The 16112-nt window shown below is 44.3% G+C and overlaps 1 protein-coding gene across 2 annotated transcripts in view; it reads left to right on the top strand.

The window, feature by feature from the left end:
• Positions 1–16112, top strand: part of Ap2a2 (adaptor related protein complex 2 subunit alpha 2) — a 71238-nt gene that overhangs the window by 21656 nt on the left and 33470 nt on the right. For both annotated transcript variants that reach the window (XM_057777875.1, XM_057777874.1), the window contains exons 2-4: positions 5020–5088; positions 12185–12327; positions 13634–13827. In XM_057777875.1, coding sequence (XP_057633858.1) covers positions 5020–5088; positions 12185–12327; positions 13634–13827 — 406 coding nt within the window. The remainder of the gene's footprint in view (positions 1–5019; positions 5089–12184; positions 12328–13633; positions 13828–16112) is intronic.

The following is a 16112-nucleotide window of genomic DNA, read 5'->3' as shown; positions in this document are numbered from 1 at the left end:
TCTCTGCCTTCCGAGTGCTGGGATTAAAGGTGTGTGCACCACCGCCCGGCTTTAAAGGGTGTTTGTATTATATCTCTGCAAAGCATATTTACATGGAATGATCAGTTACAGATAATATCAGAATGTATATGTTTCCTAATAGAGGTCCCCTTTCCTTTATTATAAGAAAATGAGTTCTTTGGTAGAGTTTTTGGGGTCGCTTATGTATACTATATCATCTGCGAATAACGAAAGTTTAACTTCTTCCTTTCCAATACGAATCCCCTTGATCCCCTTATGTTGTCTTATTGCTATTGCTAGAATTTCAAGCACTATATTGAAGAGGTATGGAGAGAGTGGACAGCCTTGTCGTGTTCCTGATTTTAGTGGGATGGCTTTGAGTTTTTCTCCGTTTAATTTAATATTAGCTGTTGGCTTGCTGTAAATAGCTTTTATTATATTTAGGTATGACCCTTGTATCCCTAATCTCTCCAAGACCTTTATCATAAAGGGGTGTTGAATTTTGTCAAATGCTTTTTCAGCATCTAATGAAATGATCATATGGTTTTTTTCTTTCAGTTTATTTATATGGTAGATTACATTGATAGATTTACGTATGTAATGGGTTTCTAGCCATAAATAAAGGACATTGAGCCTATAATTCGTGATCCTAGAGAAGCTAAATAAGAAGGTGAACCCAAAGAAAAACATATAGTTATCCTCCTGGATATTAACCTTCATCAGGCGATGAAAGGAGACAGAGACAGAGACCCACATTGGAGCACCGGACTGAAATCCCAAGGCCCATATGAGGAGCAGAAGGAGAGAGAGCACGAGCAAGGAACTCAGGACCGCGAGGGGTGCACCCACACACTGAGATAATGGGGATGTTCTATCGGGAACTCACCAAGGCCAGCTGGACTGGTTCTAAAAAAAGCATGGGATAAAACCGGACTCGCTGAACATAGCGGACAATGAGGGCTGCTGAGAAGTCAAAAACAATGGCATTGGGTTTTGATCCTACTGCACGTACTGGCTTTGTGGGAGCCTAGGCTGTTTGGATGTTCACCTTACTAGACCTGGAAGGAGGTGGGAGATCCTTGGACTTCCCACAAGACAGGGAACCCTGACTGCTCTTCGGGCTGCTGAGGGAGGGAGAGTTGATTGGGGGAGGGGGAGGGAAATGGGAGGCGGTGGCGGGGAGGAGGCAGAAATCTAAATTAAATAAACAAACAAACAAACAAACAAATAAATAAATAGAAAATGAGAGCCAGGTGTGGTGACTGACGCCAAGGTGGAAAGGCTTGCCATGAGTTCCAGGCTAGTTGAGGCCACCACATTCTTTGTTAGACCCTCTTTCAAAGTGTGGGGGGAGGGCAAAAAAAGATTATGAAGTATTTTACAAATTAAAGCTGTTATAGTTTATTTTAAACACAAAACAATGTAGGCAAATCCTTTCATTTTTAAGATTTTTTTTCATTTCTTATTCATGGCCTAAATCTTAGTTCTTTCTCTCTAGAATAACTGAAGCCCCCACAACCCTTACTTCACTATTGCAGGCAAACTGCTTCTGGATAACAAGTAGGTTCAAAAATGAGTCGCCCTTTTTACTTCAAACATTTCTTTGCTGAAATGAAACTCTATAGCCCTGTTTTCTGTGTAAATGTTGTCTATGATCCAGTTCATAGCCACAGTTCTGGAAGGAGGAGCAGCCTTTCTACACAGGTGGTCCTGTATCACCAGAGGAACTGTACAGCTACAGTCCAAGTTTTTTGGGACCTCAGGTGACAACCGTGTACTCCAAGAGCTTTTCTTCTAAGGCTAGGCCTCTTGCAGGGGATACCCCGATATCTCTTTAGAGCAGGATGTGGTGGGGCCTGATACTCCAAGGCGCTGTGGAGATGATGAGGCCTATGCTAGGGTAGGGTGGGTGTGTCCCACCAAGCCTGGCTTTTTTTTTTTTTTTTTTTTGGTTTTTCGAGACAGGGTTTCTCTGTAGCTTTGGTGCCTGTCCCGGAACTAGCTCTTGTAGACCAGGCTGGCTTCGAACTCCCAGAGATCCGCCTGCCTCTGCCTCCCGAGTGATGGGATTAAAGGTGTGCGCCACCACTGCCCGGCCAAGCCTGGCTTTTTATTCTTAACTTTTACTTTCTTTTTTTCTTTGTACTATTAGCCCAGGTTAGCCTCCAACTCCTCAGTCTCCTCAATACTGGGATTATAAATTTGAACTATACCTGGTTAAAGACAGTATTAATAAAAACTTTAGATAAAAAGACTTCTCCTTACCTTGCCCTTCGCCATTTATGAAGCACCAGTGCTAAGCCTGTGCCCACCCTGACGGAGCCTTCAGCCGCTCATGGGAGTCTGGGTCCTAAGGCCTGCTCCATCAAGACTGGTGACAGTGAGGAGGGGATGTTGGCTTTGCTGCTCTGTGTCCCAGCTGCATAGGAACCTGTTTGCCTGTCCTGCTCACCTGTGCATCTTGAGCTTGCTAGGGCAGAGCTGGACTCAGACATGTTCTCAGTTCAGCCACAGTGAGCTCTATTCACGGGCAAGTACGCACAGGAGATAAGTGATACTTGGGCCTGCCTTGTTGGGAAGCAGATAAGCTGGGCAGCAGCAGTGTGAAACCAGGCCCTGCAAGGTTTTATGTGGCTAAGTCAGTGTTGGGGCTCTGACAACCTTGGGCCTGGGTTTGGTGTTACAGATGGGTTGTCCTTCTGGAAGATCAACCGTAAAATCAGGATGAACCTGAGAGGGTCCTTAATTTTTTTAAATCTTTTTTGTTGTTGTTTCTTAATTTTTTGAGACAGGGTTTCTCTGTGTAGCCCTGGCTGTCCTGGAACTCCCAGAGATCTGCCTGCCTTTGTTTGCCTCCTGAGTGCTGGGACTAAAGATGTCCACCTCCACACCTGGCTTATTTTTATCTTTCACTTACATCTTTTATTTTAACTTTGTACATGAATGCAGTGTATCTCAGTCATATCCACCCGCTCAACCCCAGCACTTGCATTTCTCACTGTCATGGAGAGGCTTCTTTAACTTTTTCTTTAAAACTGAGGTTAATTTCATGTGTACAGGTGTTCTGCCAGCATGTATGTCTGTACACAGGAGGGCTTCAGATCCCGAGGACTGAAGTTACAGACACTTGTGAGGTGCCATGTGGATGCTGGGAATCAAATCTTGGTCCTCTGGAAGAGCAGACAATGCTTTTAGCTGCTGAGCCATCTCTCCAGTCTCCCCCCAACTCCAACTTAAGATTTACTTTTATTTGTATGGGTGTTTGCTGTATATATGCTATGTATACACATCATGTGCTTACAGTGTTCTCATAGACCAGAATAAGGGCATCAAGTCCCTCGGAGCTGAACTTGGAGGAGTTGTAAGCTGCATGACGTAGGTAGCTCCTAGGAACTCAGCTTGAGTCCTCTCTCTGCAGCAGGAACAAATGCTTGTAACCTCTCTCTGGCCTTGAATCTGTTTTATTTTTTACTTGAAACCATTTTAATTTTATTTAAAAAGAACTCTAAAATTCAAATTTATTTTTAAATTGTCTATAAAAAACACAAAAATCATAATATTAGTTGGGTAGCATGTGTGGTACTGTGTGTGCATTGTCTATAATGCTTTTATGCATGAAACTTACATTTTTCTTTTGCTTTTTTATTCTTTTGAGATTTTTATACATGTACACAATGAAATTTCTGTCATATCCATATCTCATTTCCCTCCTTCAATATCCCCTGTATTTCCTCCTCAACATATCTCTCTGAATTTCATGTTGTCTTCTGTTTTGTTTCTGTCCGATACCTCACTAGGTCCAATTAATGTTGCTCATATGCACAGATGTGGGACTTGGGAAATCTGCCAGTTGACACCCACACTCGCACAGAAGAAGAGTTCATCTCCCTCTTTGAGCAACTATCAGTTTTTGAAGTGATTTTTTTTTTTTTTTTTAAGACATGATTTCACTAATAGACTGGCCTTACCTCTGCTTCCTGAGTGCTGGAGTTAAAAGTTTACTCCACCATGCCTGGCAATGCTGTTTTTAAAGTTTTAATCTTATTTATTAATATTGCATGTGCATAGGGAGTATGATGTGCGTGTGGAGGCCAGAGGACAACTCTGTGGAGTCAGGTCTTACCTCCCACCTTTGTCTGGGTTTCTGGGGATCAGTCCCAGACTGCCAGGCTTGTGTAGCAACTGTCCTACCCACTGTGATGCCTTCTGGTCCCGTTAATTATTTTCTTCCTGTTTTAAAAAGTGATTTAAACATACAGCAACTTGTTTGTACACACAGTTATCCTTACCTGGTAAGATGTGTGGTCCTGGTTAATTCCACTGCACTCTCTGGACTGTGGTTTGATTATCCAGGAAAAGTTAAAAGACAGACATGTAACAGGCTAGTGTTCCTGGAAGGATATTACATGTAGTAGGAGTTTGACTGTTTGGAAGTAGCTGTTCTTCCATTTCTTTTCTTCTTCATTTTGCCTTGGGGGCAGACTTCCTAGGCTTCACAGGTTTGTGGGTTTTCCAAGAGAAGACGGTTGGAAACCTGCGGGGTTAAACTGTTATTTCATCTTTGCTCATGGCAGTCAGCTTCCATGAGCTATAGCTGATGGCTTACTTGGGGAAGCTCTCAGTGGGTGTTGTGGGTGCTTTCTAGCCTCAGAGGTATGTCACAGAGGTACGCACTGGTGTGGTGTGGTGCTCCCTTGTGAGGGGCTGTGAGTCCAGTTCATCTGGTCTTGATGGGGTGCTCACCTTGCGGTCACCACGCTAGGCCAGTCAACTAGGGTTTTGAGTTCTGCTGCTGGCCTTTATTTTGTTCCTTGGTCTTGCCTCCTGTCTTCAAGTTATGAGGCTGAGTGGCGACCCCAGGGCTTTGTAGTTTGACATCCTTGTGGCTCACAGCCCTTCCCTACCCCAGCACCACTGAAAACCTTGATTCTGGCATCAGTTCTCAATGTGGGTCCTAGAAGAAATGAGTGCTTCTTTAGAGGCAATGAAAAAAAATGTATTTTTATTCTTTTTTCCAAGGTAAAAGTAAAGAAGCTGAAATAAAGAGGATAAACAAGGAATTGGCAAATATTAGATCAAAATTTAAAGGTAAGTGCTACCCTTTCCTAAATATAGTAAGGGCCTTGTGATGGTTGTTAATGTCCTTTGTCAACCTGATGATCCGGGATCCATCTGGGCATGCCCATGAGGGATATCTAGGTTAGGGTCACTGAAGAAGGAAGATACCCTAAATGTGTGTAGTACCATGGGTTGGAGTTCTAGACTGAATTAAAAGAACAAAGTGGGTTGACTATATTCCTCCAGCTTCAGGAATGTTCCCAGTTTAGCCCCAGTGATACCTGCTCATATAAGCAAGTGTGCACAGGAAAAAAGTGATCCTTAGGCCTGTCTGTGAATTCATCTTATTTGGTCATACTGATTGGATGCTGTGTGACTAGCCACTTCAAGTTCCTGAAGCGGACTTCTTCATCATGTAGGACATACCCTTGAACTGTGAACCGAAATAAACCCTCCCTTAGATTGTTTTCTTAGGTATTTCTGTCACAACTATCAGAAGAGTAATAAACACAGAAATGATCTTTTAACATTTTTTTGTTTTTGTTTTTGTTTTTCAAGACAGGGTTTCTCTGTATAGCTCTAGCTGTCCTGGAACTTGCTCTGTAGACCAGGCTGGCCTCGAACTCACAGAGATCCACTTGCTTTTGCCTCCTGAGTGCTGAGGTTAAAGGCGTGTACCACCAACCACCCAGCTTTTTACATTTCTTTAAAACTCCTAAAACACATCAGGTTCTTAGTACACTGAATCCATTCATTGAGGGATCCAGGTAGTGAGAACAGCATGTGTTGAATTGCTGTGGCCCTGTTCTTTTCCTGGATGTTGGAAATAACACTGACCTTGTGTCTTGTCTGGAAAGTGCTGCTCAGCACTATGCCGAGGTGGAGCTGTCTTGACAGGCCAGGGACCCCTGGGTGCCTCTGTCTGTTAAACACACCGAAGGCCCTTGCTATTGTTTATCTGAAGTGTATCTGCCCTGTCAGTTGAAAATAGAAACCTGTCTTTACCATGTTGCTTCTGCTAAAAAGGTATGTGCTCCACTGAGCACTCTTACCTTGAAACTGCCCACAACACAGCACAGGCCTAGACTCCTGTCTGCAAGACCTTTAGGAAAGCCCAGATAACCCTTTAAGCCGATTATGCTTTTACCATGAGAACAGCTGTAATTTCCCAGAAATGATGAGTAGAGGAGAAGCTTGGATTGTATCCCAAAGAGGTGCAAGGTCAATTAAGTGTTATCCTTGTGATCTCCTAGACTCATAGAATGGACATCCCCAAGAGTCTTGAAAGTGAATTTCCTGGTTGGTCAGGCAGGGTGAAAACTAGTAGAATTTAAATTACTACTTCTCAGAGTATTTGTGTTGAGCTAGCAGAAAGTATTACATTTGAGTATTTTAAAACAGGCCTTTGAAAGCCCTGACACTATACATGTAGTGACTGTCTTGTGTTTTTGGGAGTCTGTCACTCATTACTTTGGGAGGGGTGGGGCTGCCCATTAGCTTCTCTGCAGATTGGGAATGCTAATGGTTGGCTCTGCCAGTGCAGACCCCATGATGGGGTTGTGATGCCGAAGATTTACAGAGGACACACAGTATAATATAATGTGGAGGGCAGGAGTACTGACTGATAGTCACCTGTAACCTACTGGGGAGCTGAGAAGTCAGACCTTCCTCTGGGGCCTTCAGTCACCGCTGCTCAGACTCAGGCAAAAGTGAGCAGAGTTGGACAGAGCCACCCCTCCAGCTCTCACACGCTGGCAGCTCTGGGCCTCATTGTGAAGTGCTTGTGTCTGCTGTTCTGTGTTATATGAGAAAATGCATATTACTTGCTTATTTGATAAAAGATGAGCACCTAATACATTTTTAATCTATATGATTAATACAGTTTGTGACTTTCAGAATAGGAAGGATTAAATTTGAATGTTGAAATAAAAATTTAATATTAATATTATATATTTTATTTGTTTTTCAAGATAGGGTTTCTCTTTGTAACATTTTTGGTTGTCTTAGAACTTATTTTGTAGACCAGGCTGGACTTGAGTTCACAGAGATCCATCTGCCTCTGCTTCCCAAGTTCTGTAATTAAAGGCAGAGCCACCAATTCTAGCTGAAAAATTATTTTATTCCATGTCTGCCCAGCTGAAAAATTATTTTGTCCTATTTGGGTGTTTTGCCTGCAGGTATGTTTGTGCACCATGTGTGTGCCTGTTGCCCACAGAGGCAAGAAGAGGGCATCAGATCCCCTGACACTGGAGTTACAAATAGTTGTGAACTGCCAGGGAGATGCTGGAAATTGAACCTAGGTCCTCTGGGAGAGCAGCTAGTTCTCTTAACCACTGAGCCATCTCTCCAGCCCTAAATGTTGATATTTTGTCAGTTTTAATATCAATAATCTAATTTGTTCATGTATAAGCTAAAGATTAAAGACTTTGGGGCCCGAGAGATAGGGCTCATTGATTATGACATCATTCTGACAGCATCCTCAGAACTCACACTGCAGGGGAGAGGTCTGAGTTCTGTAAATTGTTTCTTATCTGCACTCTGGCATGTGTGCTCCCCCATGCACTTGCACACATTACCCCTCCCCCCCCAAAAAATTAAGTGTTTAAAAAAAAAAAACAAAACAGAAAGAGGTTAAGGACTTTGGCTGGGACTATAATGTACCGGTAAAGTATTCCCCTGACATGTACAAAGCCCTACATTTGATTCCCAGACACCTCCCATGCCCAAGAAAAAAAAAATCAAGGAATGGTGTTAAATTATTCATTCTACAAACATTGTCTGAGTGTTGTGGAACCAGGAAGTCTTGGGAAAGCAAGCTGTTCTGTGCAGGAAGGAAGGCCTTCCTGAGCACTGGCCAGACAGAAAGTCTGTTATCTGTCCTTGGTGAGCGTGTGGCTCAGGTGTCCTCTCTGGTTAGAGCAGTCCAGCTGGCTTAGGTCTGCACTACTTTTAAGACTGAAGTAGATGGTACCTCCTGAGTCCGAATTTCCTTCCTTTCTGTCTTGATTTTTTTTCTTTTAAGTAGGGTCTCTCTATGTAGCCCTGACTGTCCTAGAACTCACTCACTATATAGACCAGGCTACCTTGTACTCAGATGTCTGCCTGTCTCTGCCTCCCAAGTGCTGGAATTAAAGGTATATGCTACCATACCTGGCACCAAATAGCTCACAGAAAGAAGTAAATAGACATAGATGAAGCTAGTTTTTATATTGTACTCTGTGTAGCTCAGGCTTCTAAAATATTGCTGCAACATGTTATTGGTAGCAAAAGTTACAGAGGTGTACTCTGCTTTTTTTCATGTAACTCTTTGACACCTCTTGTGTTTCTTTCACATTTGGAACTGATCTCCATTGGGACCTGCTGCATCCCCAGGTGTCTGGCAGCCTAGGTGGCACATGCCTCCTCTACTGAATACCACAGGAGACCTGTTCTATCATTGGAAGTCAGCTGGGGAGTAGACAGTATGAAGTGAAAAAAGAAACATTCCCAGGTCACCCAGGAAGCGGCTATGGCTTGTGAATCTAGGACCAGCACTGTCTGCCTTTATCCTTACTAACCTGAGAAAGGGAGTCCAGACAGAGCTGTTTTGGTGGCGTTAGGAACTTCAGAGCCCTGACCATTGGTTGGAATGATCTTGTCTTTTTTGCAAGAAATGCATTTTTGGTTGTCAGCTAGGGGTAGGATATAGGCTGACATCCAGGTTGCAGAGGCTAGATGCTTTGGACACCCATAATCCTGTCAGAATTCCCTGTGTAGAGGGATAAAAGCCAAAGTCCAGAACCCACCAGATTGGAGACCCTCTTCTACATCAAACCAAAATCACCCCAGAGCTCTGGGAACTGGGTTTACTGGCCTCTCTCAGACTGCAGCTGGGCTCTGTTGGCACGTGGCACTGCATACAGCCTCACACTTAGACATGGGTTGAGGTGAGGAGTACCAGTCCCTTTGTTAGGAAAGTGTTATCTCCCTGACCTTGAATGCAATTGGTTTAAATACACTCTTTAGTGAGTCAGAGAGAACAGGGGTGCTCAGAGAAATAAGATCCTGTGAACTAGGGCCTACAGAGGCCCAGGAGATGGAATCATGAAGATTTTACATCAGGTTTGTGTTACAATGAACTAGGTTTACAGCATTTTAAAGGTTTAAAAGACAGACTCGGTAGGAAACTTAGAAAGCGTCAGAAGTGAGGGCAGATTTTGAAATAAGACCAGTTACAGTAACTTAAATGAAGATACAGTAGATGGCTATGGTGTCAGGGGTAATTTAAGAAAACCTTGGTGTTCTGGAAGGTTAGTCAGATGGAAACTATAGCTCAGAGGGAGGAAAAGGTAGTAGATGGATGGTGGGAGGTACAGACTAGAGTTGATGCTGGAACGTTGCTTGGCGTCTTAGAGAAACGGGGTTGGGTAGGCAGATCTGATGGGCTTTAGAAAACTCAGAATCTCTGGAACAAACAGAATAAAGGAAATCTCCACTGAATATGTTAGTATACAATGTGTGAGTTCAAAGACAGATGCTCTGAGCAGTGAGGAGCAGAGTCCTGTCTCCATGGCAGCTGTGCAAGGCTGGCAGTTTTTGAGCAGGAACAGCAGGAGCAGCAAGAAGGATGCCAAGTCCAGACATTGAGGAAGTCCATTCTAGGGGTGACTCTGGGAAAAGTGTCTTATTAAAAAACAAAACCAAAGCTGAAGGAAAATAGAATTAAAACAATGGTAAGTAGGGGAGGAAGAGGAAAGGAAAGGGGGTGGGAAGGAGAGGAAGGAAGGGAGGGGAGGGAGAAGACACAAGTGAGTGCAAGCTTACATATACAAACGCTTATAAAACTCAGGAGGCCGAGTCAGGAGGATTGCCAGTTTAAGATCAGTATGGTTGTTATAGTGAGACCTTGTCTCAAAAAACGAAATAAGGACTGAAAAGGTGGCTCAGAGGTTAAGAGTCTTGCTCTTCCAGAGGACCTGGGTTTAATTTGATACCCAGCACCCACATGGTTGCTCACCACCATCTGTGATTCCCATTTTAGGGGATCCAGTATCCTCTTCTGGGATTGAATACACATGATGATACATGCAGGCAAAATACTTATACTTATAAAACAAAATAAGCCAAATAATAAATCTAGGCATGGTGGCACATACCTTTCATCCTACCACTTGGGAGGCATAGGCAGGTAGGTAGATTTCTGTGAGTTCGAGGCCAGCCTTGTCTACATGGAAGCAAGTTCCAGGCCAGCCAATAGCACATAGTGAGACCCCATTTCAAAACAAAACAAAACAAACCCAAACACCAGCCCCTCCAAAACCCTAAAATAATAATAATAAAGCTTAAACATGTCTTAAATACAAAGTGGAAGAATTTCTTAACGGCAGGCCTCTCTGACAGAAGAACTTTTACAGATTCGTGATTCCAGGTACAAGGTCAGTTACACAGAAAGGAATGATAAAGCAGAGGATGTTGGGTAAATTTAAAAGGTGATTATGTGTGGCACTGATGTCCTGAGTTTGAAGTCTATGTAGACATTAAGTCCTTGATAGCAAACAGATAAAATGTGAGCAGTGAACATTGGAGAGTTGAATCTATATCTCTATATTTTTATGGTAGTCTAAACTTACTGAATGATTGATGCCGAGTTATACAAGAGGGCACTACTTTAATTTAGACTTAGAGACTTAGAAGGACCAGGCTGGCCTAGAAAGTGTGATGTCATAAAGGTTGACTTTGAACTTCTGATTCTCCTACCTGCACCACCCTAGTTCTGAGATTATAGGTGTTTGCTACCTGGTTTCTGGGGCAGATGTGTGGGGATCAAACCCAGGTCTTCCTAATGTTGGGCATTCTATCAATGAGCTATGTTTCCAGCCCTTTAGTTGACACTTGGCCACCTCCAATAGTTACAGCATTGTGTTGGTCGATTTAATACAGTGATTCTCGGATACAATATTAATTTTTTAAAATGAGACATGGGCTCATATAGCCTAGGATAGTCTCAAACTTGCTGTGCAGCCAAGGCTGACTTTGAACTTTAGATCCTCCCACCTCTTGGCAAGTGCTGGAATTATAGATATGTGGTGCTATACTACAGGAAAATTGCTGTAGGTTTAAGGCCAGCCTGGGCTACTTAGTGAGTTCCAGACCAGCCTGGGATATAGAATGAGGCTTTGTCTCACTCATCACCCCTCACAAAGTTGCACATGTGAAACTGTCACTAACAGGGAAATATTTGATGTTGCAAACCACATCTGTGCATGAGCAAGCCAGGGATTCACAGTAGTAGTTTATAACTGTTGAACCTTGAGGGTGAGTTACAGGAACTGTGAAATCATCAAAACATCATTCTGGAAAGAATTACCTCCTATTGTAGCCTCCCACTCTTCACAACTACAGAAAAGGAATGAGATTTGAAGAGTCTGGATGAGGAGTTAGTATGGCCTAGAACTCACAGAGTTTAGACCATACATACCTTATACTGACTCAGTGTCATTGGAAGGCCCAGCCCAGTGAGAAGAGCATATGGCAGCATCCCTTCCTTACTGCTGCAGGTCAGCTCAGGAATATTCCTGTGCTTAGATGAAGTGAGCAGTAGTGCTGACGGTGCTTGGTTACATGTGGAGCTTTTGTGTTCTAGTAAGTCTCCTGTTGAACCTGATTGCTGTGATCAGGAGGGAGTTCAGCCATGCCATGTGTTCCTGGACTGTGTCTGTGTGGTTTTATGGCTAGGTGATTTGCCCCATAATTGTTGTGAAATGGAAGATAATTTATAGTAAGTGTATCTGCCTAAGGCAGTAAGCCTGGTTAAAGGATTATCTTGATGACTTTGCAGGGCTTGCAGATAGATCCCTTCAGGGTTTTTGGGGGCCAAGGCAGGTTGAAGGAGGTCAAGGTTCCACTGACAGGCACTAGCAGGTCTTATTGGGTACAACAGAACACTAACTGCAAGGTATTCTGGTTTTTGGTGTGCACCATGATTACCAGGTGAGATAGCTGCTTTGCCTGCATCTGTAGCTGCATGCCTGGCTGGAGGCCTGTGTCCTCTTTGAGACCTTTACTGCAGTCTGTTACTCTGCTACACAGTTCTCTGCCTTCCTCACCTTGCCCACTGGATATAAACCTTTCTTCACCTTTTCTGTAGGTGACAAGGCTCTTGATGGCTACAGTAAAAAGAAGTATGTCTGCAAGTTGCTCTTCATCTTTCTCCTTGGTCATGACATTGACTTTGGACACATGGAAGCTGTGAATCTTTTGAGCTCAAACAGATACACGGAAAAACAGATTGTAAGTATGATTGAGGGGCAGGGCCTTGTACCCTGTGTGCAGTTTGTAGAATCTCTTTGTTCTACTTTGTTCCAAATTGGGTACTAACCACGTTTGTATCTGGCCCATGTTACTGCCTGGTGCTGGTACCTAAGAGCCGTGTCCATTCCAACTTAGTTCTTTGCTTCTAGGGAGCCAAGGATAGACTTTGATGGGGTGGCCTTCTTCCCACTGCTCTGTTGGCTTAGACTGGTAGATTCTCTGTGTTTACACCCCTGTGTCTGCTACCCACAGGCCTTATTGCCTTCTTTTCAAGGGCCCTTGTTAGGGAGTACAGTAACAGTCATGACTTTACTCCCTGACCTTTTTCATGACTATCTGAAATGGGATCTGTACCCACAGGGACAAGAAATAAAGCCATAAACCGGGTGGTGGTGGCGCACGCATTTAATCCCAGCACTCGGGAGGCAGAGGCAGGCAGATCTCTGTGAGTTCGAGACCAGCCTGGTCTACAAGAGCTAGTTCCATGACAGGCTCCAAAACCACAGAGAGACCCTGTCTCGAAAAACCAAAAAAAAAAAAAGAAATAAAGCCATAGAAGGTGCTGTCCCCTTCCTCTCCTCCCCTGCACTAGAGTTGAGGGTCCCGGCTATGCAGTCTGCTCAGACTTGCTCAGGTTTGGTGTTTTAGCTCTGCTTTCTTTTGTAGTAAGGCTGTTTGTGTTTTAATTAAACAGCTTTCTCTTTTTGTTAAAAATTTAACTTACAGAAATCAAAATATAGGATTTTCCTTAAGAAAATTAGCCTTCTGTGTTTTCAGGCTCCACATTCCCATCTTATGACAGAATGGTGATATGAGACTGGGTTTGAACAGGTAGTGAGGTAGCAGTGGGCATAAACTTGAGGGAGGAGGGGATAGCAGTAAAGTAGGGTTCTGGGCAGACATGTATGTATATTTATTAGTGAACGGTGCCAGGTTTGGTTCTTGTAGTGACAGCTCCCTCCCATCCTGACTTGAGGATACCGTGGTTTCTGGACACAGACGTGTGAACTATTGAGAAGGAAGTGAGGCTTGGGGAAGGACTAGGTGGTCTGGTTTCCTTGAGCCTCTGACTATGCACACATTTTAATGGGAATGTTGCATCAGAGCTGAATGGTAGCAAAAATATCGTTCACTGATACATTGTCTGAATGTGGACTGTCTACAGCGACAAGTCTCTCTGGCATCCATTGGGATGGTGCTTGAGACCTTCCAGGCTTGCTTATCTGTGCACTGTATATTAGGCGTCTTGTCATAAGCTTTTTGTCCCTGCCTTCTGGGAATACAGGGCTACCTTTTCATCTCTGTATTGGTGAACTCGAACAGCGAACTGATCCGCTTGATTAACAATGCCATCAAGAATGACCTGGCCAGCCGCAACCCCACATTTATGGGCCTGGCCCTGCACTGCATTGCCAATGTGGGTAGCCGTGAGATGGCGGAGGCCTTCGCTGGAGAGATCCCCAAGATCCTCGTGGCAGGGTATGTATCTGGGTACTATTGACAGACAGCATGCTCTCCGTCTGAACACGCTCCACTATGTGTAGTGTGAGACATCACGAAGCCCTAGTATAGAGCCCCGAGGTACTGTCATTCTCTCCCTGAGATCACTGACACCTAGAGCAGATCATAGAAGAAAACCCTTCTTATCCTGACAGCCCAGAAAGAACTCCAGCCTTGCATGAACTCTAAGGAGAAAGAAACAAAGTTGTTTGGCATAGGGCTGAGTCTCATCCCTTCCCAGAAGCATTGGGGCAAAGGCCAAACCCTTGTATCTTGAGAATTCTGCATCATCTCTCCCCTCAGTTCATTTGGAGAACTGTCAAGTGGTGCCAAAGGGCTGTTCTGGAAGAGTTTGAAGCAGCCCTGAGCTGTGTCAGGTCTCAGGGTTGGCAGAGACAAGGCTAGCCTCTGCCTGGTCATGTGCTTTATGCTGATGTCCAGCCAGTCTACAGACATAGTGGTTACATTCATCATGGTCTAGGAGACAGGATAGGATAGTTGTTAGTGAGTTGAATGGGGTGTCAAGGCTCTTGGAGCTGTTATCACAGCCCTCTGCTGCCTATGAAGCTGGAGTATAGGTAGGGGGGCTCCCATAGGTCAGAGCTGTTGTATTAACGGCAGCCTGCGTCCCACCACCCGGCTAGCTTTACCCGAAATAATTACACAGAAACTGTATTCTTTTAAACACTGCCTGGCCCATTAGTTCCAGCCTCTTATTGGCTAGCTCTTACATATTGATCCAACCCATTTCTAATATTCTGTGTAGTACCAGGAGCTGGCTTACCAGGAAAGATCTTTTTTTTTTTTTTTTTGTTAAATATTTATTTATTTATTATGTATACAATATTCTGTTTGTGTGTGTGCCTGCAGGCCAGAAGAGGGCACCAAACCCCATTACAGATGGTTGTGAGCCACCATGTGGTTGCTGGGAATTGAACTCAGGACCTTTGGAAGAGCAGGCAATGCTCTTAACCTCTGAGCCATCTCTCCAGCCCCACCAGGAAAGATCTTAACCTGCGTCTGTCTAGAGTGGGAGAATCATGGTGTCTGACTGACTCGGCTTCTTTCTCCCAGCATTCTGTCTGTCTACTCCACCTACCTAATTTTCTGTCCTATCAGGGCCAAGGCAGTCTCTTTATTTAACCAATGAAATTAACACAAAACAGAAGACTCTCCCCCATCACAGAGCTAACCCACATTCTTTACTTAGTCAGCTGTCTGGGGTAATGGATGGGGCTGGCACTGAACAAAGACTCAGAGCATTTACCGTTTTCATAGTGGAGGGCCTACTTCTGTTACTAGTAGTCAGAGGCCAAAGATACTACTAAATGTCCTACACATGGCACAGACACAAAATAGAGAACAATGCAGGCCTCTGTTGCTGTGCTGTGGTGTAGGAGTTTTACGTTAGCCTTGGCACCTCAACCCTGAGTGATAAGAAGCATAGGTAGGTAGAAGAGCCAAGCTGGAAAGAACTGTCCTGTGGAAATGTAGGTGTGGACCATGGGAGATTGATGATGACAAACATTACAGAGCTGAGCAGCAGTGGGAACTCGAAGGCTTTATTACTGTAGACTGTAAGCGTAAATCATAGAGAACAGCAGGGTACCTGAGGTAGGAGACCACAGTGGGTGTTGGGGTAGAGGAAAGGCTAGAGCTGAGACCACAGAGAAAGGAAGTTGGGCAGAATGCAAGTGTGAGCTGCTAGTAAGGCCTCCCTGGCCTTCCTTCCTAGTAGTCACCATGGAGTCCTGTGTGTTGCCTGCTGTGTTCCCTGAGGGTTTCTGGCTTGGATGTCCCTGTTATGTTGCTGCCCTCTGGCATTGCCACAGGGCTGGTCCAATGGAGAGTATGCAGACAGGGTAATCCTTGAAAAACATTGAACAGGCATATTTTCTGAAATCTGCAAGCACACATGCACAGTGACCCCCAAGGCCCAGTGCTGAGTAAAGGTTCTTTAGCAGAAGACAGGTGATACCTCCCAGTTGGAGAATGTTGGGCTGTAGGGCCAGTTCGTAGGCAAAGCTTACCATGATACCTTGTAAGCAAGAGGCGAATCCTAGTGAACACTGGATGATTCTGTGAATAGTGTTTGTGCACCGTTGTGCACAGTTCTAATTAGTGTGGCGCCTGGGGATGGGAGGCCAGTGAATGTGGATGACATCATGATGGAGTAGTTCTGCAGCAAGTAGGATGTGGTGCTGAGGTGAGAGGTGGCATCGGTCCCCTAGGATACAGTAGAGGATCAGAAAGAATACCTACAA

This window comes from Chionomys nivalis, chromosome 8, assembly GCF_950005125.1.
Source record: "Chionomys nivalis chromosome 8, mChiNiv1.1, whole genome shotgun sequence".
In the NCBI taxonomy this organism is placed as follows: Eukaryota; Metazoa; Chordata; class Mammalia; order Rodentia; family Cricetidae; genus Chionomys; species Chionomys nivalis.
Note: the sequence above shows the minus strand (reverse complement) of the source record. Positions and strands in the feature narration are given on the sequence as shown.